Raw genomic sequence first — 27687 nt, forward strand, 5'->3', positions numbered from 1 at the left:
ACGCTCATTTGCAATTTCCGGTCTGCTGCTGTTGGAACTGAGGGTTTCATGGAAAGCTGCTAGAGGAGTGTTTGCATTTACCTCACCACGTTCACAGCGCATGTACAACTAGAGTCGCCGGAGCTGTCACGGATATTCTGCTCTGCCAGGTATGCATACATTGGAATGCCTATGTCCCAGTGCTGCTTCTGTAATTTGCCATTTATTCGTGGTATTTCTGGCCACCCTGTTGCTTTCGCACAATCCAGAAGTGACCCGTGAATATTCCGGGGTAGAATAGGTCTTCAGCAACCCATGCTTGCCGTAAAAGGTGACTATGCTTGTCGTAAAAGGCGACTATAACGGGATCGGGTGGTCAGGCTCGCTGACTTGGTTGATGCAGGTCATCGATCCCAATTGCTTGGATTGATGCGCATGATATCAATCACTGGATTGCCTGGTCCAGACTCGATTTTTTTACAGACCGCCGTCATATAGCTGGAATATTGCTGAGTGCGGCGTTAAACAACAAACAAACCAACCAACCAATCCAGAAGTGTTGACCTTAGCTGGTGTGTCCAACATAAGTTTGGGTGTGTGCTCCCCCTGGGACAAATCCTATCTCCAGTTTAATTGGTTTGTATGCGGGAAGGAGGCTGACTGGGCTGCGGAGTTGAAGTATAATCTTTTTCATATCGTGCTGTATCCCAGTTTTAACCAGCTTCATGGGGGTTAGCTCTAGCTGGGTTGGTTATGTACGTTTGGTTCAGGGGATTGAATCCTTCCTACTTAGTACCACCACGGGAAGGCGTTCAACATCGGGACATTATTATTTAAAGTTTAAATTAAAAATGCAGCAAAGAGGGTATGGGTGATCCTGGCACAGTCAGGCTGGTTAGGCTTATCATCAGCTCGGGGCCCTTACCCCCTCTACACGTAGTCCAGACAGCGAATGGGACTTCTCCCAGGAAGCGCTGCCTAGTCAAAACCCACCGAGAACTTTTCGGAGAATGTGAAGACTCCCCAACACTGCAACTTACTGCATTACCCAGATTGCCAGGAGGGCTGTACACTTTTGAGGTACCAAACCTAAGACACCGAGAACAATGTGGAGTGGGACAACTTGGTATTTGGGACGAAAGCGAGGTCGGCATATTTCCTTTGTTTTTCCTAAATTTTGTCAATCATATTAGTGTCAAAAGGGACAGAAAAGTGAATGATATAAATGATTTCATTCAATTTATAAACAAGAACCAGATCAGGTTTGTTGGCCTGGATACGTTTGAGGCTGTGTACGGGCCCATTCGAAAGAGTTTGGTACTTATCATTTTCCATGACGCACTCTACATATTTTGGGTCGTAGCATGGATGGACCTCTGTGTCAAAACCACAAGCATGGCGACTACGGTAATAAAATGATCGAGCTACACCATCATGTCGATTATAATTATTGTTGTTTTTGTAGTGTCTGTATTGGAATTTATCGTCAACAGTTCTTCGTTGATTATAACCTGCAGAAGTGATTCATGAACCATCCTCAATTAAGCGTATCAACTCTTCAAGCTATGACAGATACCCTGCACCCAAATGCCATCGCAACTTCGTTTCGGAAGCGACCTCACCATCCTCATTGCTCCTTTGTCTAAAATAGGGCGGCCGCATCAGTGGTCTAGTGGTAGAGCGTCCTCCCGGATAGCGGAAGGTCCGAGGTTCGATCCCCGGTCGCGTCTTACCAAAAGACGTTTAAATATGGTACCCTGTCTTCGCTCTGCATTAAGGGGCTGAAACAAGGACTGGTCGGCTCGGAGTCAGTATACTGTGTCTGAGTGGTGTATTCATGTTAAACTGCGGCATGGTATCTCAGTGGGCGAGCACTATAAATCGGCATCAGTCCGGACTAGTACAAGCAGCCTCATACAAACGTGCATGCACGTCGCTATATAAGTGCAATAAATTTGGACGCGACTTTAAACCCCATTTCACCTCACCATCTAACATGGCACATACCTTCTCTCGCTCGTGAGAATTCAATAGCACTCTTCGTAAAGATCTAAGAACACTTATTTTCATTGAATGTCTGCAAGACAATGGTAGTATCCCCGAGGAAATAGAATATATGTATCTTCTTGTGTGTTTGTTTTCACTGCAATTCAATTAGAAAAATACCCCATTGTCCAGGAATATATCTGCAAAGCACCTGTCCTCCCGCAGGACATGTCTCTTGTAAGCTACACTTATACAATCTTGCAACAGTGAGGTGAAATGGGGTTTGACGTCGCGTTCAAGATTAGTTTTCAGTTATATCAGCTCTGTCCACTAAACTACGGTGGCGGTCGCAAAGGTTAAGGACAAATATTTATGCTTTTTGCATTCAGCATTGTTTGTTTGTTTGTTTGTTTGTTGTTTAACGCCGCACTCAGCAATATTCCAGTTATATGACAACAACACATAATGGTTTTGAACATTGCTGGTATACATTCCTTACAAAGCATCGTCATGGCACGTCGTAGATTTTCTGAAGCGTAAGGTGGCAGATTATTGGAATTAAAATGCAGGAATTGTATAGAGGGGAATTGGACGTCAACTTTGACGTCACCATACTGTAATTTCAAGATTAGTCCAGAAATACCGAAGAAATTAAGTTAAGGCCTCGCCCAGGTCAGCACCGCAAGCCACCCAGGAGAGACGATGCAGCATTATTAAGGCTCGTTAGACGACAGGTCAGTTTTATAGGGACATTGTCTACCAGGCAGAGCGATTTGAACCAGAACCATCAGAAATCGTGTCAAAACAGGTGGATTGAGAGTCAGGAGACCAATCAAACGCCTCTTCTTAATTCAGGCGCAAGTAGCGCCAGTTTGGTCCGGTCTAATCAACGTCAATGGTGTCTGGAACATTGCATCCATATTTCTGATGAAAGTCGTTTTCTGTTACACATAGGGGTGCACGGGTGGCCCAGTCGTCTAAGGCGCCGCGATTCGCTGTGCAGGGTTGCGTCCCTTGGGCACGCCACCCCCTATGATTGTGGGTTCGATTCCCGGTTCGCCCCGATTATGTTTCTAGGTTTGTCAGCACCATACCCGTGCTCGTGGGGTTCACCGAAGTGGTAAACGTCTGAGACATGCATCACTTCGGGCTTTCCTTCCACATTTGGCTGACACGCCGTAATATAACTGGAATACTGTTAAAAGCGGCGTTCAACCTAACTCACTCACTCACTCTGTTACAGAAAGTAGACGTCCGTACACGTGGTAGGAATGGCTGTACACAACATTTTTAAGATCCATTCATTTGATGGGGGATCGGTCATGGTAACGAGATGTGTTTCATTGAATTGTAGACTTGACTTTGTTACTGTGTAGGGTAATCTGAACTGACCTCGATATCAGCATGACATCCTAGAGACGGCAGTTATCCCCCATTGCGACAATTATGCGTTGGCCACTTGACCTGTCTTCATGTATATAATGCTAGACATCACAGATCACGTGCTGTTCTCGAATGCTTACGTCAGAATGCCATAATGAATCCAGATCTTAAACCAACTGAAAATCTGTGGGATAGTTTAGACCGTCATGTTCAACAGAGCGACCCACCTGTCCAAAACTAAAATGAACATGCTGCTGCTTTGTCGGCGGAATTGGCTAGAATACCTCAACGTCAACCCGTAAAGATCCGGGTCTTCAGAATAGGTCTTCAGCAAACCATGCATGCCGTAAAAGGCGACTATGCTTGTCGTAAGAGGCGACTAACGGGATCAGGTGGTCAGGCTCGCTGACTTGGTTGATGCATGTCATCGATCCCAATTGCGTGGATCGATGCTCATGATATTAATCACTGGAATGTCTGGTCCAGATTCGATTATTTACAGACCGCCGTCATATAGCTGGAATATTGCTAAGTGCGGCGTTAAACAACAAACCAACCCCCCCCCCCCAATTGCAGAGATCCCAATTGCGTGGATCGATGCTCATGATGTCAATCACTGGATTGTCTGGTCCAGACTCGATTATTGACAGACCGCCGTCACATACCTTGAATATTGCTGAGTGCTGCGTTAAACAACAAACAAACAAAGAAAAACCTCAACGTCAAGTGCAACGTCTGATTCATGGTATGAGGCGGCGTCTGGCGGCAGTCGTTCGTGTGCAGGGTTGTTACACCAAGTATTGACGAGAACGGTGTTTCTACTGACACTGGTTTAGTATTCCGTTGATACTAACTGGTTGGAAGATTTTCAGTATTTATTGTGTGACAACATCAATTTCCACTTTGTTTTAGGTGAATGTGATGTCTTTCTTCAAAATGCCAATTCAGATTAAGCTCTTGATTTTTTCATGAAGATTCCGGGATAGAACAGGTCTTCAGCAACCCATGCTTGTCGTAAAAGGCGACTAACGGGATCGGGTGGTCAGACTAGCTGACGTGATCGATGCATGTCATCGTATCCCAATTGCGTGGATCGATGCTCATGATATAAGTCACTGGATTGTCTGATCCAGACTCGATTATTTACATTCAGACCGCCGTCGTATAGCTGGAATGTTGCTGAGTGCGGTGTTAAACAACAGCACTGTGAACTTCTGTCCGTAACTTCACTTATTTTAACACCAGACATGGTTCAAGAATACCCATTACTTTTCATTGAGTCGCTGTATATTAACTGTGACCTTTTTTCATTCTGAGTTAAAGAACACCTGATGTTTTCAAAAGACTATAATATAATCTGTCATGACATGACGTCACTATGAAAAAATCGGCATGACAGATTAACAATCGTTTTTGAAAAAATCAGATGTTCTGAAGCTTCGTTTGAGTAGTACATAGATCATCCAAAACTGGTGGGGGGCACGCCTGGCCCGGTCGTCTAAGGCGCCGCTATTCGCTGTGCAGAGTCGCGTCCCTTGGGCACGCCAGAAACCTATGATTGTGGGTTCGAATCCCGGTTAGCCCCGATTATGTTTCTAGGTTTGTCAGCACCATAACCGTGCTCGTGGGTTTCACCGAAGTGGTAAACGTCTGAGACCTGCATCACTTCGGGCTTTCCTCCCACATTAAGCTGGCACGCCGCGATATAACTGGAATACTGTTAAAAGCGGCGTTAAACCCAACTCACTCACTCACTCCAAAACTGGCTCCCAAAGGAGATATGCTTGGGTGAGGTCAAGCATTAGCAAGCGAGATCAAGCGATCTCTACATTGTGACGTCATTGGTAACCATGACATCACAATCAAATGACATCACTAATGGCTCCGCAACTGAAGCTGTTGGCAATTCGTTTTACTGCTTATTACAGTCTACTGAAAAAAAGTTGGAAGAATGATGTTGGATGATAAATAAAATCTCACCTTCGTGTCTTTTTATATCAAATATATCAACCCTCGTTGTGAGATTCTCTACATGTACATCGCTGCTTAGATGTTGACTATCGATATACCGATTTCGTCATTTTCCTGCTCTCGGGCCTGAGACAAGTGGGATTTATCACAAGTTCGATCTGTTGTTGCACTTTACCATTCAAGAGTAGTTCCTCCGGCTAGCGTATTGAAGAACCCTCTGACAACTGATTAGTTCCATGTAACGCAAGCAGTGATGTATTGGTAATCCATGAGTGACAAGACAAAAATGAATTGTGTTAATACATCGTTTGATCTCACCCTTTATCCGGGGCATATCACAGCGTTCCTATTTACATCCGATTAATCTCACGACTTTATATGAAAGAACAGGGGCGAAGGCGTTATTGGAATTTTTTTATATTTTTTTATCGAACTGAATTGGAGTGGAAGCATATGAGATGAAAGTCTTTTAGGGTTAATGAAGCATTCGGCAATTGTGGCGACTATGGCCAGGTGCTTGAGTGATTCACGCCACTATAACATTATTTAATTATATCGTGACTGTGAGATGAAACCTAAAAGCGTACGTTTGTTCCTTAACGCCCAATTCAGCAACAGTGATGCAATGTCACAGTGGCCTGTGTAAATAATCGAGTCTGGACCAGACAATCCAGTGATTGACATCGTGAGTGAGTGAGTTAAAATTTAAAGGCACATCGGCAGTATTTTAGCCATATCGTGACTATCTAATGTTATACAAAAGAAATACATTTAAATTATGAAATCCTGTCAACAAAAGACAGTAAAATAATTAGAATATCACAGATTATATAGCGTTTCGTCCGTCCTTCCGTCCGAGCTTTGTACGGCACATAACTTTTTAACCATGCTCCCTAGCTTCACCAAACTTGCTACACACATTAACCACAATCAGTACTTGTGTCTTTTCCTAGTTGTAAGATTCTGAACTTTTATTTTTTGCCGTTTCCATGGAAACATTAAGAAACTTAAACTTTTAGGGTGGGTGTTTTGTACAGCCCATAACGTTTTAACCATGCACCCTAGCTTCACCAAACTTGCTACACACATTTACCACAAGGAGGACTTGTGCCTTTTGCTAGTTTGAAGATTCTGAATTTTTTAATCTTTGCCGTTTCCATGGAAACATTAAGAAACTTAAACTTTTAGGGTGGGTGTTTTGTACAGCCCATAACGTTTTAACCATGCACCCTAGCTTCACCAAACTTGCTACACACATTTACCACAATGAGTACTTGTGCCTTTTGCTAGTTTGATGATTCTGATTTTTTTTATTTTTGCCGTTTCCATGGAATCATGGTGAAATATATATTTTAGGTAGAGTTTTTGTACGATCCATGTTTACAATATTATATGTATCCTAGCTTCAGCAAACTTGCTACATTAACCACTAAGATTGTTTTTTTTTATCTTTTATAAGATTCTGAAAGTTTTCTGTTTTGCTGTTTTCATGGAAACATGATGGAATGTAGAAATTTTGATGACTGGTTTTGTATAGCTAATATATTTTCCAAAATTGTATCCACACATGTAGATCATCTTAAGTATCTGTGCTTCGTGTTAATTTAAGTTTATATCTGTTAAGGCTAGATGGAAATTATTAATTTATTGAATTTCTTATATGATATTGTTCCATTTTTTATGTGTTTTTATATCAACAATTTTTGGTCCTTTTGATAATTCTTCTTATATAACTCCTCAATCAATTTTTTATTCAAAGGTGTTCATGGTGATCTACCTCCTCGTAGTGAACACTGGTAACATGAGAGATTTGGGGGGAGGGGGGGGGGTCAATTGTCACTGGAACTCAATCTTAGTTCTTAAAACATTGAAGTTAAAATCAGTTAGAAATATGTAATATTTCATTAATTAACAAACTGTTTACTATTTGTTGTTGACCAGCGGGGATAACGGGGGTATGTGAGCTTTGCTCACTTCTTTCTTGTTTAAAACTAGCATGTAACCTAAAAATCATATCACTATACATAACAATACATAATACAAAAAGGCTATACATCGCCAACAACTGAAGGTAATCACCATACTGGGGACCATGTGGACTAACAGTACTTTTGTACCCATGATTGCCTTAAAAGGCGATTATGCTTGTCATAAGAGGCGACTAACGGGATCGGGCTGTCAAGCTTGCTGACTTGGTTGATGCATGTCATCGTATCCCAATTGCGTGGATCGATGCGCATGATGTCAATCACTGGATTGTCTGGTCTAGACTCGACTGTTTACATACAGACCGCCGTCATATAGCTGAGAACGGCGTTAAACAACAAACTGACCAACACAGGGTTAGAATAATGTAATTATGAGGAGGGATTATGTAATCACGAGTAAAGATGTTTCGCTCCAAAAAGACACAGCAAGCACCTGAACGTCACAGCGGTCCCGGGGGCACGGGTGGCCCGGTCGTCTAAGGCGCCGCGATTCGCTGTGCAGAGTTGCGTCCCTTGGGCACGCCAGAAACCTATGATTGTGGGTTCGAATCCCGGTTCGCCCCGATTATGTTTCTAGGTTTGTCAGCACCATACCCGTGCTCGTGGGTTTCACCGAAGTGGTAAACGTCTGAGACCTGCATCACATCGGGCTTTCCTCCCACATTTGGCTGACACGCCGTGATATAACTGGAATACTGTTAAATCGGCGTTAAACTTAACTCACTCACTCACTCACTCACAGCGGTCCCTTTTATGTGTTACAGTCAATGTGTAAACTGATTAAAAGTTTCGCTTAGGCAGTTTCCATAACGCCAAAATATTTCTGTCATTTTACAATTATTATTTCATTTGACTTAAAAGCTGTTGAGAAGTTCAAAAGGTCTTAAAACATCACAATAGACCAATTGTGTCAGGATTAGAAGCCTATTGGGTTTTTATAAAAATATACATTGATTTTCTTTTTCTTTTAATCCTAACATTTTCAGTCACTCGGTGATGAAATGAAGCATAAAACTCTATGGAAATCGTTATTATGTAGATGAAGTGGCTTAACAATTGTAGAATGAGTTTACACGCTGACTGATTTCACACATTGATTGTAACATACATAAGAATGTCCTTACGTTCTGTCTCTCTGACTATACCTGGAGGTTTCTATGCCATAACGACAACATACACAGACCTTCATCACGACATTAGCAGGCAATCAATACTTAGAGTAGTGTCTCGCACAGCGATTTCCCCAAAGGCCAAGTAACAGAACGTCTTGAATGATGTACCTTGCGGGTCGAATGCGGTACATTAAGAGATGTAGGCAAATTCATTGTAACACGTGAGAGATAATCGATACTTATCAAATATCAGCGGAACATATTGAGGGGCTGAGAGCCTGTACCAGAAATATCCTTTTGTCAGATCAACCTCCGTGCACGGATTCCTGGGCCATCGATTGTCCGGAACAGCACGTGGCCAGTGCTGCAAGGATCGGCTTTTGATGTCTCAAGTGAAAACCGATAACCCAACAAGGCTTATTTCATTTAAAAACCTACAACATGTTCAATCGATAGTGTGATTTGGTACTTGAAGAGGTTTTTCTTTGTAGCCTTGTAGCCACAAGAATCACTTGACATATATACATAAGATTTAGATCTGTTTTCTGATGTTTGTAAGTCTGTCGCCCAGTAACCCAGCAGCTTGTACTGGTTGGTTGGTTAGTTTGTTGTTTAACGCCGCACTCAGCAATATTCCAGCTATATGACGGCGGTCTGTAAATAATCGAGTCTGGACCAGACAATCCAGTGATTAATATCATGAGCATCGATCCACGCAATTGGGATCGATGACATGTATCAACCAAGTCAGCGAGCCTGACCACCCGATCCCGTTAGTCGCCTTTTACGACAAGCATAGTCACCTTTTACGGCAAGCATGGGTTGCTGAAGACCTATTCTACCCCGGAATCTTCACGGGGAGCAGCTTGTACTGGAATGATGTTGACAATATGACGGCAGCGATTCTGGGATTTTAATCCAACCTCTTGGTATAATTTTTGTATCAGATCATATTTATATTAACATTTGTAGACACGATTACGTAAAATTAGTTTTGACGGAGGTAGGTTAATGAAGGAATATTTTTAACGCCGCAGTTAGCAACTTCAGTCTGTGCCAAGCGGACCAGTGTCAGGTATCATAAATTAACCACCCTTATCAAACCTTTTCGTTATTGTCTGTTTGGTAACGCTGCAGATATATGATTTGTTTGTTTGTTGTTTAACGCCGCACTCAGAAATAGTCCAGCTATTTATGACGGCGGTCTGTAAATAATCGAGTCTGGACAAGACGATTCAGTGATTGATATCATGAGCATCGATCCATGCAATTGCGATACGATGACATGCATCAACCAAGTCAGCGAGCCTGGCCACCCTATCCCGTTTGTCGCCTCTTACGACAAGCATAGTCGCCTTTTACAGCAAGCATGGGTTACTGAAGACCTATTCTACCCCGGATCTTCACGGGTCCGCAGATATATGACGCCAGAAAGCTATGATCGAGGGTTCGAATCCCTATTCGCACCGATTATGTTTCTGGGTTTGTCAGCACCATGCCCGTGCTCGTGGGTTTCACCGAAGAAATAAACGTCCGAGACCGGCATCACTTCGGGCTTTCCTCCCACATTAAGCTGACCTGCCGTAATATAACTGGAACATTGCTCAAAGCAGCGTAAACTGCTCACTCACTCACTAATTTTAAACTAGTCTCACTAGTACCATGGACTTAGTCTTTGTACTTCACCAGTGAGTTTGAACCGTGAAGATCCGGCCGCGGGGTAGAATAGGTCTTCAGCAAAGAATTTACAGTAAAGTTAACTACGTTTATAACGAACGCGCTTATAACGAACTGACGGATACAACGAACTGACTTATTTGTCCCGACTATCTGCTGTAGTTATGCTGCAGCTTATAACGTACCAAAATTAGTGGTCCCTTTGAGTTCGTTATAACCGTAGTTTACTGTTCTTTAACCTCCCTCGAGGATACAGCTATTACTCTCGGATATTCATTCATTCTACCAATTTTAAAAAAGCCATTTATGATGGTGTGCTGGAAGTCGGAATTCCAACGGGCCGAAATGCTGTTACACATTGAATTTACACCAAGTACATCGCATCGAGGATTAAATCATTGGATAAAACGAAATCCAAATTGTGTTTATATATCGCCCGTCTACCTTATGATGGCATCAGCCCAAGACGGCTCCAGCGTGGGGCAGTGGCTACAGCGTTTGCCCGATGGTTCGAACCCAGGCCGCGTCGTACCAAAAGACTTTAAAAGCTGGTATTGGTTGTTGTCTTGCTTAGCGTTCATCTCACGAGGGGTAACAAAAGAATGATCCGCTCGAGTCACGTCGCTGCAGAAGTGCAATAATCTTAAACGCGACGTTAAACCCCATTTCCCATCACCTCACCCATTCAACCAAATCTCATTTAAGAGAGAAAGAGGGAGGACATGGTGTTCTACGCCGTTCAACGTCACAGCAAGCAGCGGAAAGCTATCGAAACGTTTAACTATAAAGTGATTAAGTGGGGTTTTGCGTCGCTTTATATTACACTCAGTTATAACACGGAGAATCAGCGTAATGTGGGAGGACAGCCATATGTCCCGCAGGTCTTAGATATGTACCGATTGGATGAAACGCAATAACATGGGTATTGTGCTGACACACCAATGACCTAAATCTTGGTGAGTTTAGGATTCGAGCCCACGATCACTGTATTATTACACGCACAGCGGCGCTTTACACTCAGATGCCCCCCCCCCCCCCCCCCCCCCACCACCACCACCACTGCCACACACACCCCGTGTGCCTGTAAATATTAGAGACTGGACCAGACACTCCTATGATTGAGATTATGAGCAACGACCCAAGCCGTCCATTGGATAAGATGCATGGTGAACCGAATGTGGCCGAGCTCTGACCACCCGCTCAATTTAGCTCTTTAGGTCTTACGATCAGCATAGGAAACCGGAGACGTTTTTGTCGCGGAATCCCTACGGAGTTTGAAGTGAGCGATTGAGTATGGTTTACGCCGCCAGAAATATCACGTCGGAGAACACCTGAAATGGGGTTCACACTTTGCATCCATGTGAAGAATAGAACAATAGAACGCTTTAACCACACGGCTGCCCCAGCGGGGCTTGGAGGACATCGAAAAGTGACTGAGGACAGTCCACTTTGATAAAACGCACGAGCATACACTTGGTGCCGACAAACCCAGTATCATAATACCTTAGGGAAAATCCGGGATTCAAACCAACGAACAAAGATATATTGCTGAATAGAGCAACAACTACATGTCAACAACAACATGTTTATATTAGATAAGTCAATTTATTAATGAAATATATCATATACTTCGTAAAACACGCCCCATTACGACAGTCGACCTCCATAGCAAAACCAATACTGCATAATAAATAGAAGCTATTGAGAAGAGTGAGTGAGTTGGGTTTAACGCCGCTTTTAACAGTATTCCAGTTATATCACGGCGTGTCAGCTTAATGTGGGAGGAAAGCCCCAAGTGATGCAGGTCTCAGACGTTTACCACTTCGGTGAAACCCACGAGCACGGGTATGGTGCTGACAAACCTAGAAACATAATCGGGGCGAACCGGGATTCGAACCCACAATCATAGGTTTCTGGCGTGCCCAAGGGACGCAACTCTGCACAGCGAATCGCGGCGCCTTAGACGGCTGGGCCACCCGTGCCCCCTCTATTGAGAAGAAACACCTCTTAAAGATATCTTGCCGATTCCAAAATCAACAAAAAAACAATGACTTCATTTTTCGACATAATGTTGCAAGGGTAGTGAAAGGTTCATATTTTATACATGCTACATGTGTTCACCGCAAGGGTCATAATTCGGGTGAAGTTACGCTGCGTTGACCTCGGAGAGTAGGTGGATGGGTGACGTGTTCGCCGGCGTGGCGCCGGGGAGGTTCTAGGACTTCTGTCCTGCCTCACACTGAATCACATGTAGCACATGTGGTGTCTCCTTGGGCAAGTGACTGTGTTCGAAATATGCTTCAGTCCAACCAGTAATGAATGGGTATCCGGTAAGATGGAAAGGTTATGTGACTGTTAACATCGCAACCACTCACAGGCAACTTGGGTGTGTATTCCCCACGGAGCTGAGAATGAAAAGAATATAGTGCCTACTGATCCATTGACCGGGGTAATAGGAACATAGCGCTGAGAGCATATTGTATAGATTCATGCAATTTACAAGACTATTAGTATGTGGAGAATTGAACCCGGATCTTCGATCACCTTCGACACTGGGCTACCATCACCCCTGTTTCTCAAGAACAATTAATAACATGAACCGTTACAATTCAAACGATATTACTGTTCAGTGAGTGAGTGAGTATGGTTTTACGTCTCTTTTAGCAATATTCCAGCAATATCACGGCGGGGACACCAGAAATGGGCTTCACACATTGTACCCATTTCGGGAATCGAACCCGGGTCTTCGGCGTGACGAGCGAACGCTTTAACCACTAGACTACCCGACCGCCCCTTACTGTTCAGTGTACTATACGCAGGTACCATCAACAAAATGACCGAACACGTCACAAACCGCACGCCATCACAGCTAAGAACCAGTTGATGAAGACTTCTTCAGAAAATATCAGTTACGATGGAAATATTGACAAATAATGAAACCAAGAAACTCACTGGTGAAGCACTTATATTAAGTCATTACATGGCACTAGTGAGACAGTTTAAAATTAGTCTGTGAGTTTGATTTAACGCTTCTTTGAACAGTATTCCAGTTATATCACGGCATGTCGTCTTGATATGGGAGGAAAGCCCGAAGTGTTGCAGGTCTCAGACGTTTACCACTTTGGTGAAACCAACACGCACGGGTCTGGTGCTGGCAAACCTAGTAACACATTCGGGGCGAACTGGGATTCGAACCCACAATCATTGTTCTGGCGTGCCCAACGGAAGCACATCTACACAGCGATTATCATTATCAGTATGAGTCTGGGATTCGAACCCGGGATTCTATGACTTAAGAAAGCAATTCTTTAAGGTGAATTGCGGCGACTGTAACGCCTACGCTACAAGCCCTCAATTCAATGATTAACCTATGCAATTTATCCAAACACAAGTCAGAATGTATTGCAATTGCTCTCAGAACCGGATAAACCAAGTGTATCTTTTAACTACTTCAGCGCTTTTGCACAGGCAATTCAATACCACCAAACGAAGATGCAGGGAATCGGTAGGGCAAATTACTTGACAAATCATAGTTTTTCGTTGTGTGTATATAACAGTGTAACTGGTAAAGATGACCCAGAACCTGTCCTTTATTCGTTCATGTTCAGTAGTTACTAAATCAAACGATAAAATGCAGTTCTTAGCGGTTTACAACGTTGACGAAACCACAAACAAGGGTAGGGTGCTGAGGACCATAGTAGGGGCGAATCCTGGATTCAAACCCATCCACGAGGATCCTTGCACGCCTAAGGGACATATGCACATATTCTTTGTTATTGTGTTTTGTCAGGTGAACAATTGACCTGCCTTTGCGACGTGTTTGTGTTTGTGACGGATGCCACCGGGGGGCAGGATACGTTCATCTTTTCGAGAACACCTGGTAACATCACTATCTAATAGTGGTTCGCAATCACAGGCTCATGATATAGTCATGATATAGAGTGAGTATGGTTTTACGCCGACTTGGTTGATGAATGTCATCGATCCCATGTGCGTAGATCGATGCTCATGATGTCAATCACCGGATTGTCCGTTCCTGACTTGATTATTTACAGACCGCCTTCAAATAGGTGAAATATTGCTGAGTGCGGCGTTAAACAACAAACAAACAAAAAGTTGTTGTACTGACTTGTCACAGTGAAAAAGCCTTGATCCTTTGACCAAATGATGGGTTGGTTAGTTTAGTTTTACGCCGCTTTTAGCAATATACCAGCAATATGACGACGGGGGACACCAGAAAAGGGCTTCACACATTGTACCCATGTCAGGAATCGAACCCGGGTCTTCGGCGGGACGAGCGAACGCTTTAACCACTCGGTTTCCCGACCGCCCCTGCCCCTCTTTTAGCAGTGATTTCTTGTGGCTATGGAATAGGGTTTGTCGCTGGGTTTCCAGTTTCCAGTTTTAGCTGAGGTTGTGAGCTTTCTTGGGTTTGCAATCAGACCGAATGGAGTCAGTGACCTGACGAGACACGAGTATTTTTCTTCTTGAAAGGCTTCTTCTAACTATAACAAACTTAACAAGGATTGCCACTCTCTCGGAACAGCACTAATATAACAACGAAAAGCAAATGTGAAATCCATAGCTTAGTCTTACGTAAAAGTTTGTAAGATTTGTAAAATGGCGTATTGCATTCCGGGTGGTTTGAGCTTGGCAATGGAAACTCTAAACAAGGGAATCGAATTTAAAATGCAAAAATATAGTTATAAACTAAATGTTCGCGACGATTGGTTGGATCAATCGGGGCTGAGAAATATTGTCCTTAATGTGGCCGAATCACCAACCCAGGGGCCCGTTCCACAAAGCAATCTTAGCGCTAAGGTGATCGTAACTCCCACTGGCTTACGGTCATCGTAAGATCAGTTTGTAGATCGGGGCCCAAGGCGCTTGCCTCAACGCACTACACGTTTTACGATGTCTTTGTTTTCGACATTTTATTTGCAACAGTTTATCCTACTGCATGCCCAGCCATTCATCTGGATAGTAGTCCTCTTTAGTGTATTGTCGGTCAAGCCACGTCTTTTCTCGCGGGAAGTTTTTGAAATACACTACATCACCTCCAGCCAGCCACGCTCCCCACCACCCAAACGACCCGGATGTAACAATATTATGATCACAATGAGCCAAAATAGCCAAGTCCACCTCCCGACGCCCCTTCGTGAAAATGGTATCGTCCGACATGAGGTTGTCTTTGCACCACGTGACACTGTCTGAGCACACAATGAACAAAGGGTTCTCATACTTCTTCCGGAAGTAGTTCATTGACCTGTTAAGAAATCCGACGTCGGCAACGTTGTAGCCTCGGTCTCGTTCATATTTGGACGCCATGTCGCCTCGTCGAACATGGACCCCTATCGTTATTCGGGTCCAGTTAGCAAGAACGGGGGCTTCCTTCAGCATGTCCTTAATGACTTCGTCTTGGAACGTGAACTCCTCTCGTATTGTCTCCGAGATATTTCCGAAATATTTCCACGACTGGTAATAACCGACCAACGACCAGTTAACATTGTGAGACAGATGTTGTATACTTTGGTCATACATGCCAGGGCTTTTTTCTCTCTTGGCTTTTGTTTGTGTCTTTAAGTTTTTGGTTGCCGGAGCTTTGAGCTTAAATATTCGTCGTAAAAAGTGTGAGCTTGCTATTGTTGCTGTGTAACCATGGAAACTACTAATACCAACAAGAGAGGCATACTGGAACATTGCGTTACCAAGGCGACCACCTCCATGGATCGTCATGGTGTGCGTTTTCTTAAATATTTCTGAAGCGTTCCTACTCTCGTTACAGCTGAGAATTGATGCATTTTGCGAGACTTCAATGACTTCAGTTTTGGGTATCTGTGGGAGTGAACGTAGACTCTTAGTCACCAAATCTTTGAACACAGTCTGTCCTTTATGATGGCCCGACAGCATCTGTCCTCTTCTTCCATCTCTGTGTTTAACGTCACTTCCAGACATGACGTCACCGGACATTGACGCCATGTGGCTGTGCAGGAAGACCAGAAACCCGGAAGCGACGAGAGTCAGAAAGAATGCGGCTTTCCGCCGGCGTCGAAACGGACGCATCCCAAAAGGGCGCTAGACATGACCTCATCCCGAAACAGCCGGACCGGAAGTTAGCCTCGATGTCAGGGTACAACTGCGGACCTGTAATTTAGCCATGAGCCCTGCCTTTAACCTGAAATAACAATGAAAATACAGGAGTAAGACAATATTAACAAGTGCAAAAGTGAGCGTGGCTCACTAATACCCCCGACCCGCCTAGTGTGTCAGTAGTTACACATTAAACAGTTAGCATAGGGTTAGACTTAGGGTTTGAAAAATTCATTAAAAAAATGGAAAATTAATAAAACATATTTTTTTCTTTGGACTTCACACCTTCATATGACACAGATTATATGTACTAAGTTTGAGATGAATCCACTGAATAGTTTAAGAGAAATCGCGCGGACAAAGTTTTCGGACGGACGTTAGGGTTTGAAAAATTAATTTAAAAAATGGAAAATTAATAAAAACAATTTCTTTCTTTTGACTGCACCCCTTCATATGACACAGATTATATGTACTAAGTTTGAGATGAATCCCCTGAATAGTTTAAGAGAAATCGCGCGGATAAAGTTTTCGGACGGACGTAAGGGTTTGTAAAAAATCATAAAAAAATGGAAAATTAATACAAACATTTTTTTTTTTTTTGACTGCACCCATCTATATGACACAGATTATATGTACTAAGTTTGAGATGAATCCCCTGAAAAGTTTAAGAGAAATCGCGCGGACAAAGTTTTCGGACGGACGTTAGGACTTGAAAAATTCATAAAAAAATGGAAAATTAATAAAAACATTTTTTTTTTTTCTTTTCACTGCACCCCTCCATATGACACAGATTATATGTACTAAGTTTGAGATGAATCCCCTGAATAGTTTAAGAGAAATCGCGCGGACCAAGTTTTCGGACGGACGGACGGACGGAACCTTGGTATAATAATAATTACAATATAAGTTGATATTAATTAAAACATAATGTTTAGGTTATACCAGCTCTGTTGCACGCTTGGTTTGTTTGTTGTTTTACGCCGCACTCAGCAATATTCCAGCTATATGACGGCGGTCTCTAAATAATCGAGTCTGGACAAGACAATCCAGTGATTGATATCATGAACATCGATCCACGCAATTGGGATCGATGACTTACATCAACCACGTCAGCGAGCCAGACCACCCGACCCCGTTAGTCGCTTTTTACGACAAGCATAGTCGCCTTTTACGGATAGCATGGGTTGATGAAGACCTATTTTACCCCGGATCTTCACGGGTCTTCACAATGTCTGATTAACATGATACGTTCTGAGTCTCAGAAGGAATTGTGTAACATTTGGGTTGGTCAACGGAGCAACGCTTTTCACTGTGATAAGTCAGTACACTAACTTTTTTTTCTTTTTTTTGTTTAACGCCGCACTCAGCCATATTCCACCTATTTGAAGGCGGTCTGTAAATAATCAAGTCAGGAACGGACAATCCAGTGATTGACATCATGAGCATCGATCTAAGCACATGGGATACGATGACATGAATCAACTAAGTCAGCGAGGTGGAATATAGCTGACTGCGGCGTAAAACGACAAGCAGCCAAACACACACATATGAATGCACGTCGCTATATACGTCTAATAATCTTTAACGCGACGTACAATCCCATTTCACCTGACCTCAAGGATATGGTATGAAACCTATTTAAGTAGTACATCAACAGAAGCACGTATTCGAGACAGCTGGGACGCTATGGGAATAACAGTGATGTGAGGTGAAATAGGGTTTAACGTCGTGTCCAAGATCATTGCACTTATAAAGCGACGTGCATGTACGTGTGTGTGTCTGTGTGGCTGCTTGCACTAGTCCAGACTGATGCTGATTTATAGTGCTAGCTCACCGAGATACCATGCGGCAGTTTAACATGAATACCCTACTCAGACACAGTATACTGACTCCGAGCCGACCAGTCCTTGTTTGAGCCCCTTAATGCCGAGCGCCAGACAGGGTAACAACAAGTACAAACTGTTAACGTATTTTGGTATGACGCGGCCGGGGATCGAACCCCGGACCTTCCGCTCTCCGGGCGGACAGTCTACCACTAGACCACGGAGGCGGTCGGGAATAACAGTGAGCATTTGATCAGTTGATACAATACAAACCGCAATATATTCACAACTCTTCACGTATCGATTGTCAGACGCAGCTTCATTATCTTCAATCAACCAAATACTCTGTAACCCAGTACCAACCGCATTGCGACACAGTACATTCATCAAAAATCGAGTTTTTAAGCTAAATATTTTCTTCAGCTCCCGTGATAATTTTCTTTGTTGGAGATTTCAGCAGGGACTAATAGAGCCCACTCATCGGGACTTCCTCGCTAGTTGCTGCCATCTGTCAGACTCTAACTCCTTGCCGACAGCAAGAGGGGGGAATTAATCACACATTTAGATGCAAATAACTCGGATAAAGCGACTTATGAAATATTCATCCCAAGGTCCTAACCCACCAAACCTAATGGGCACTGGAGAACTGGCCCGAGGCTGTGATGGTACTTTCGCGACAACTGATGCAAATTCCTACAAGGTCGTAAACCTGTGTCGGGTTGTGGGCAATTGCGCAATTGTGTATTGATTTTTCGAAACATGTGATAGGAAGAAGTTTATTTGTAAAGACTTTATATTAGATGGAGAGGCAAACAAAACAAGATGAAAGTGAATCTTAACGAAATATGCATGGCTTGAGTTCCTGGGGAAATAAATGTCCTCCTTCCCGCCAATCAGAAATAGAAAATAAATGTTTTAAAATAACAAGGCCGGGGACGTTTTAAACATGCGCCATAACAATGGCAGGGCAGGGTGTGCTAGAAGGAACTGATAGGTGATTGTCGTTTTACCCAGGAACTAAACTGCAGGGAAAAGGAAAGTTTTTGGGGGGTTTGGGTTTGTCGTTTAACGCCGGACTCAGCAATATTCCAACTATATGACGGCGGTCTGTTAATAATCGAGTCTGGACCAGACAATCCAGTGATAAATATCATGAGCATCGACCCACGCAATTGGGATACGATGACGTGCATCAACCAAGTCAGCGAGCCTGACCACCCGATCCCGTTAGTCGCCTTTTACCACAACCATAGTCGCCTTTTACAGCAAGCATTGGTTGCTGAAGACCTATTCTACCCCGGACCTTCGCGGGATGTAATGAAACAAACAAGAATGTGTTAGTCGGTCGTGATGTATTAGTTACGGGTAAAGGTCTTCAGCAACCCATGCTTGCTCATAGATCCCAATTGCATGGATGGATGTGCATGACGTCAATCACTGGACTGTCTGGTCCAGACACGATTATTTACAGGCCGCCGTCATATTGCTGGGTGCGGCGTTAAACAACAAACAAGCGAACAAACAAAATATACGCCGGGTATCATCTCTGTATTGACCTTAACTTTGCGACTGTTATGAGCTCAGTCAAGTTTTGATCACGTTAGTAATTGTTTGGTCAAATCCAATTTTCAAGTGGATATTTTCTTTTTCTCCAAAAGAATTGAAGCCAGTTGGGACATTTCGAATTAAATGTTTGCACCGAATCAACAATTTTGCAGCTATACTACGGGGGCCTTACATGATCCGAGTCTGGACAGGGCAGACCAGTGGTCGATATCATGAGCACCCCCCTCGTCATCAGAACACGGTGACACGCAGTCGGCCATGTTACCCCACTTTCCTACCCGATCCCGACTTATACGATTAGAATGGGACAAGCTGATCAAATCTGTTTCGCGAACACCTGGTGTCATCACTGAATTTGCCCTTTATGCCCACAGTAATCTTTTTCGGCGGATAATTGAGACTAGTTATACTCTGGAGTTGTCGTTTTACATTCAATCTTCTTCAGAGTCGGGTCGCCTCCGTGGTCAAGTAGATGGAGCGTCTGCCCGGAGTGTTTGTTTGTTTGTTTGTTGTTTAACGCCGCACTCAGCAATATTCCAGCTAAATGACGGCGGTCTGTAAATAATCGAGTCTGGACCACACAATCCAGTGATTGACATCATGAGCATCGATCCACGCAATTGGGATCGATGACATGTATCAACCAAGTCAGCGAGCCTGACCACCCGATCCCGTTAGTCGCCTTTAACGACAAGCATAGACACCTTTTATGGCAAGAATTGGTTGCTGAAGACCTATTCTATCCCGGAATCTTCACGGGTCAGTGCAAAAGGACGATGGTTCGATCCACGGTCGCGAAAATGTGAAAGACGTTAAAAAAAATGGTTACCCTGCCTGCCGACCGGCATTTAGGGGATACAACATGAACAGGTCGGCTCGGAGTATAATGCGCATCGCATCTCTGTGGGAAGAACCGTTAAGCACATGCATCCACACACTCAGGTCAGTGCATGAATGGCGCCATATAAAAGTAAGAATCTTGAACGTGACGTAAAATGGCATTTCACCTCACGTCCCAATCTTAAGATTCGTTATCAACCAGCGTCTGGATGGCAAAAAAATGTGTTTTTGCTCAACATGTTTGAATTTAAAGTGAAGGGAAACGCGATTCGTTGACACGTGATTTTGAATTGGTTTCTTCAATACGTTACCAAGACGTTAGTTTTAATCAATACCTGAAATAAATAAAACAACTGAGTTGATCCCTTTCCGCTGTGTCTAGGTAGGATGCTGACAAACCAATAAGCACAATCAACGCCAATCTTCTTCACAGGGGTTTGGTGCGCCCCAAGGGACGCAACTCTGCAGATACTTGCGGTGACCTCGACAATTGGGTCGACGTTTAGGATCAAGTATGTGTGAGAAACAAATTAACTCGTTTACTAGGCATGCAAACACGTGGGCGCAAATAGGCCTCCCTAGGGTTTTAATCCATACTACTGCTAAAAACACTATTTTTGTTCCCATGCTGTCCCGTGGACAATACTTTGGAATAATCACTTAAAATGTTTTTTCTTAATTTAATTTTATAGTTGTGGTAAGGTAATGAGTAGGTTATGGAATGAAAGAGATGGACAAATGCCCCTCCTGCCTCAAGAAACAACCCCTCCCCACCCCCACAGGCCTGATTTTACATGTTTGAAGCCTAACTGTACACTGTATTTTTAACATATGTTTCTTTTACCTCTACTAAGAATCTTGCAAATCTATTGGTAAATCGACGAAACAATAAAATTCAATGTGCGCCCCGAAATCATGTGACTGACACTAACCTCGAATATTGATTCGTCACATGATCAGTATTGACCTGTCACGTGATGAATATTGACTCGTCTTCAAGAAAATCAGGTGGCGTCTGTTACGAACATTCCACGGTTACCGTTATGAAACAGAAAGACTTCATAAAATTTAAAGTGAATTTTGTTGCAACGAAACGACGATTACTCTTGACGAGGTCCTATGCAAAAAACAAGCACGCTCCGACCCGACCCCTTCGGCGGTCGGACCATTTGAGGGGCGGGTCCTTCGGGATATATATCCTTATGATCGACGTACGAGGAGATCTATTGGGTGGTCGGACTCTGCGATCAACGTAGCCCGATGGCTTTGGGCGTAGTATCAATCACTGGACTGTCTGGTCCAAACTCGATTATTAACAGACTGCCGCCACATGGCTGGAATTTTGCTGCGTAAAAATTGACAAACAATATATGAGAAAGACGGCTCTCAATTTCACACTGACTAAACCCAGTGTTAAGTCTTTCCTTATATTAAGCATCACATTACTCAGGATAATATCACTTGCCGTTAAATGCGCCCTTTGGTGCCAGAATGGTGGTTAGCGTCTAAATCACCAATTTCCATGATCATGTACCAGATATTAATGTCGATCGTATGAAATCAGATTCGTGGTTAGGAAAAAACGATTTGACGGATAAGATCCCGGTGAAATATGACCACGGTGCACAGATTGTGAATAGCGAATACAAATGATCAGAATAAATCGTTCAGCACACGCGAATCTCCAATTCCGTCATCGCGACATCTCGTGATGGACGAGACCATGGTTACTGTAGCATGTATAACGAGCGGGGGAATGCATCTCGCTCAGTAATTACCATGGTCATCGAAATTTCACCTTGAATTATCATCACAAATCTTCTGTGATGAAGCAGCCTTTTCTGGTGAAGGGCCATACCGGTCAGCAGTAATAGATGTATGCGTTCGTCACCACTCGATCCCTTCCGTCACCACTCGAAACTTTCCGTAGCCTTCAAGCAGACTCGCTCGCGATTAATTTCATGTGCGAAAACTCGACAAATCAGTCGGAATGTGCGTTTGACTTGCTTGAAATTGGTCAAAGAGTGAGTGAGTGAGAATGGTTTTACGCCGCTTTTAGCAATATTCCAGCAATTTCACGGGTGTCACCACAAATGGGCTTTACACATGTCGGGAATCGAACCCTGGTCTTCGGCGTGACGAGCGAACGCTTTAACGACTAGTTTTCCCCACCACACCTTGGTCAAAGAATCGGTTTCTTTGCCGGTATTTATGATTTAAAAGTATACCAAAGTGATAGTTCATCGTTTCACCATCCTGAAGTGTTGGCAATGTTGCTGGTTGAGAATTCGAAAATGTATTCCAGTCCACGCAAAGGATCGTTACGAAATTGTAGGTCAATATAGAAGTATGGGACGATATGATCGCCTTACCGCCCAGATCGCTTCGTCGAAGGTTTATGTGTAAACATTTTGTGCAAACTTTACCCAAAGTATGGCCTCGAGATGCGGGGTGCACTTAAAATACAATATGCCAATATGCCAGCGTATTATTAGAAAAACAATTTGTGTTTGTTTGTCTAAAATTCATTGTTGTTTTTATTAAAAGAAATAACAATTGATTTTGCTATGTTTTTCGCACATCAAAAAGGGGAGTGGCGTTCGCACCCGATCCCCATTTCTGGATACGCGGATTTTGTTTAACGCTGCACTCGTAACGTAACGTACTAACGTAATCCAACTCTCTGACGGTGGTCCGGAACTAATCGAACGAATCTGGAAAAGCAACAACCCACCCTGTCGGGCCACTATGACAGCCAGACCGCCTCCGTGGTCTAGTGGTAGAGCGTCCGCCCGGAGAGCGGAAGGTCCGGGGTTCGATCCCCGACCGCGTCATACCAAAAGACGTTAAAAGATTGTACTTGTTGTTACCCTGTCTGGCGCTCGGCATGAAGGGGCTAAAACAAGGACTGGTCGGCTCGGAGTCAGTATACTGTGTCTGAGTGGGGTATTCATGTTAAACTGCGGCATGGTATCTCAGTGTGCTAGCACTATAAATCGGCATCAGTCCGGACTAGTACAAGCAGCCACACAAAACACACACTCGTACATGCACGTCGCTATATAAGTGCAATAATCTTGGACGCGACGTTAAACCCCATTTCACCTCACCTCACCCACTATGAGGTCCACTATGACTACCAGGTCCAGTTGTTTGTTTGTTTGTTTGTTTGTTGTTTAACGCCGCACTCAGCAATATTCCAGCTATATGACGGCGGTCTGTAAAATAATCGAGTCTGGACCAGACAATCCAGTGATTGACATCATGAGCATCGATCCGCGCAGTTTGGATCGATGACATGTATGAACCAAGTCAGCGAGCCTGACCACCCGATCCCGTTAGTCGCCTTCTCCGGCAAGCATGGGTTGCTGAAGACCTGTTCTACCCCGGAATCTTCACGGGTCAGATCCATTTGGTGCGGGGTCAAATAGGTTGGGGACAAAATTTCCCTAAGGACTCCCCACGTGGCTTGCATACCAATGCATACACTCCTCTGTCTCAGCTGTAGCAAATGCATGTATTTGCTGTGATTACTTCAACATTAATGTACCCCCGTGGGAATTCTACATGTGGCTTATTATCCTGTTGCAATATAATGAATACAGCTGCCCGCACGATTTCGGCCCATGGGGATTACGGGGTAAAATAGGTCCCCAGCAACCTATGCTTGTCAGAATATTCGAGTTAATGGATCGGGTCATCAGGCGCGGTGACCACAGGGCCTAGCGTCGTTGCTTCAATATTTCTAGATCAATTAATATCACGACTTCGTTGACGGCGTGTCAACGTTCCCGGAAAGGCGTCGTTGTGTATAATATCAATCACTGAATTGTCTGATCAAGATCCGGATTCGTTTGATTTTTTGCAAAATCGGCGTCATATAGCAGGAATAGTTGCAGAGTTCATCGTTGCTCACAAATGCAATCCATGATTTGTATGATGAAGACCAATTTTTCACAGCCCGCTGTCATAGCGCTTTGTCACAGATGGGCAATGTCAAACGCCGTTTATGAGGTGACTAATGGGATTGGGTGGGCATGCTCGCTGACTTGGTTGATGCATGTCATCGTATCCCAATTGCGTAGATCGATGCTCATGATATTAATCACTGGTTTGTCTGGTCCAGACTTACAGACCGCCGTCATATTGCTGGAATATTGTTGAGTGCGGCGTAAAACAACAAACAAACAAAACGATTAACTAAGTCACCGACTCTGATCAACTGAACCATATTGTCGCTTCGTAAGACCAGGACGGGGGACCAATTCTAACCCTGATTCCCTACGGGGATCGGATGTTTAAACAAAGTAGTACCATTTGTATTTCTTGTAATTTATTTTGTCACTGTGACGTTATGATACATATCCAGACCATGTAACCCATCCGTTAACGTTCTGAGATCTGACCCGTGAAGATTCCGGGGTAGAATAGGTCTTCAGCAACCCATGCTTGCCGTAAAAGGCGACTAACGGGATCGGGTGGTCAGGCTCGCTGACTTGGTTGATGCATGTCATCGATCCCAATTGCGTGGATCGATGCTCATGATATTAATCACTGGATTGTCTGTGCCCCACTCGATTATTTACAGACCGCCGTCATATAGCTGGAATATTGCTGAGAGCGGCGTTAAACAACAAACCAACCAACAAATCTTAGATATTCTGTTTGATAAGAAACTTCACATCCTTCCAGCATGAAAAAAAAACATCCCCCAAACCACAAGCACAAACTCATCTCTCGCGTTCCAAACGAGATTTCACGAGAGCCACATCTTCCACGACGTCCAGGCACAGAATCAATGGTTTGTAGCCAATGTAAATTGACATAATGGAGATGGAATGAAGTTTTAATTGACTCGTAGCTGACATCCAAACAGACATGATGCTTTGAGAGGAGCGAGGTGAGAAATCCTGCGCGACGTGGTCAATAATACATCGATTCAGGACACTCTTCAAATCACAGACATTTACAGAAACCCGCTTGAGGAGGATTACATGCCTCCTCCCACCGAGGGTTAGAGTGTGTAAACGACATCCTCGATAGGTAATCACGCAAACTTTAGATGTTCATCGACAGGCCGATAAGCTGTGTAACATACTCCTGGAGAAACGGTGGAAGGACAACAGCATTTTCTATGCATCTAATTACTGTAAAGCTTATTTAAACGATTCGATAAGCTCTGCATATATTTTTTGCATTCCTATTGTTGAACTGAGATTGTTTTCTGCTGAGTCCCAGAAGAAGATGTTTGAGTTAAGGAGCTTTCGGAATCACCGGATTTTCATTCTGTAAGACCTCTTGGTACTCGAATTTCAAATCTTTGCAAGATTAAGATTTACTGAATCAATGATTGACAATTGGGAAACGATGACATGCAATTAACGAATTTGGTGAAAGTGTTTGTTGTATAACGCCGCATTCAGCAGTATTCCAGCTATATGACGGCAGTCTGTAAATATTCGACTTTGGACCAAGACGACCCAGTGATGTGCAATCAGCAAAGTCACCGAGCCGGACCACGCGATCCATTTAGCCGCCTCTTACGAGAACCATATCGGTTGCTCGAGACCGTTATTCTTACCTAGAACCCCACAAGAACACAAGAGTTTTTCAATCCCGTTACAGACCCGTGAAGATCCGGGATAGAATTGGTCTTCAGCAACCCATGCTTGCCGTAAAAGGCGACTATGTTTGTCGTAAGAGGCGACTAACGGGATCCGGTGGTCAGGCTCGCTGACTTGGTTGATGCATGTCATCGATCCCAATGACGTGGATCGATGCTCATGACAATCCCGTTAAGGGGTGTAACTTTAACGTGTGAGGCAGGAAAGCATGAAGAAGTTTACAAACCTAAGATAAGGTGTTGGTGTTGGCTAGGGGACGAATGCAGATTACAGGAGACTCAACGGAAAGAGATATATCTATAAATATTTCAGGTAGTGATTGCAAAAACCCATGTCATAGTAAACTAATGTACTAGGCTACATCGAATCGCGTGTCGGCTAATCGCGTTTCTCTTTGCTTGAGAGTATATATAACGACGTGCACACAGGTGCGTGTGTGTGTGTGTGTGTGTGTGTGTGGCCGGTTTTGTAGTGCTAGCCCACTTCGATACCATGCTGCAGTGGAACATGAATACCCTACTCAGACAAAGTATACCAACGACGTCTTTGTTTTAGCCCCTAGAAGCCGAGCGCCAGGCAGTGCAATAATAAGTACAATCTTTAAAAGTTTTTTGGTATGACGCTCTCCGGGCGGACACTCTTCAACTGGACCACGAAAGGGGAACATGGGGTGATCCAAAGGAATTAGGCGCCGCCATTCTCTATGCAAATCTCCGTCCCTGAGGCATTGCCAGAACCTACAATAGGGGCATATTGTAGCATATTTTAACATCTTTGGAGGTGAGGTGAAATTGGGTTTAACGTCGCGTCCAAGATTATTGCACTTATATAGCGACGTGCATGCACGTGTATGTGTGTGTGTGGCTGCTTGTACTAGTCCGGACTGATGCCGATTTATAGTGCTAGCTCACTGAGATACCATGCCACAGTTTAACATGAATACCCCACTCAGACACAGTATACTGACTCCGAGCCGACCAGTCCTTGTTTTAGCCCCTTAATGCCGAGCGCCAGACAGGGTAACAACAAGTACCATCTTTTAACGTCTTTTTGTATGACGCGGCCCGGGATCGAACCCTGGACCTTCCGCTCTCCGGGCGGACGCTCTACCACTAGACTAACATCTTTGGAGATGACGCGACCACTGCGTTCGAACCACCGCACTCATGGCAGACGCTCTATCCACTACTCTACGGAGACGGTCTCCAAACAAATGGATAGCGAATACGGAGAGCTATGATTTTATTCTACACGGAAAAACACAAAATTTACAACAGTGGGTGGTTTAACATCGTGTGACATACTTCACTCCAGGCCAGGTAAGTAGTTCTTGCTTTCAATTATGATTTGTAGTTTTTTTGTATTTGGCGTACCGTACTTTCAAACCCTGGTGAACTGTGTAAATGTCACACCTAATCAATAAACCTTGGGAATCCAAAAGTATGTGCATGCTGCGTTGAGAATGTATTTCTCTAAAAAAAAGCCAACACTGCTTGAACGGAAGAATTTTTTGCGCTCATAATCTCCGTGAATTCACCGCTCTTAACTTTTAGAGGGACACAAGAGACAAAAATGAAATAATTTCTTGGTGTTTTTTGGAAGGAGGAAAATGTGTTGTTAAATGGAAAGAGATGTGTTTATTCTGGAA

General features: G+C 43.8%; 1 protein-coding gene across 3 annotated transcripts in view; it reads right to left on the bottom strand.

The window, feature by feature from the left end:
* Positions 1 to 13629: 13629 nt before the first annotated feature.
* Positions 13630 to 27687, bottom strand: part of LOC124140790 (galactoside alpha-(1,2)-fucosyltransferase 1-like) — a 36036-nt gene continuing 21978 nt past the window's right edge. For all 3 annotated transcript variants that reach the window (XM_048395781.1, XM_048395780.1, XM_046508560.2), the window contains exon 2: positions 13630 to 16271. In XM_048395781.1, the coding sequence (XP_048251738.1) occupies positions 15050 to 16159 (1110 nt within the window). In that variant the 5' untranslated portion in view covers positions 16160 to 16271 and the 3' untranslated portion in view covers positions 13630 to 15049. The remainder of the gene's footprint in view (positions 16272 to 27687) is intronic.

This window comes from Haliotis rufescens, unplaced genomic scaffold, assembly GCF_023055435.1.
Source record: "Haliotis rufescens isolate VD_foot unplaced genomic scaffold, xgHalRufe1.0.p SCAF_141, whole genome shotgun sequence".
NCBI classification, from domain to species: Eukaryota; Metazoa; Mollusca; class Gastropoda; order Lepetellida; family Haliotidae; genus Haliotis; species Haliotis rufescens.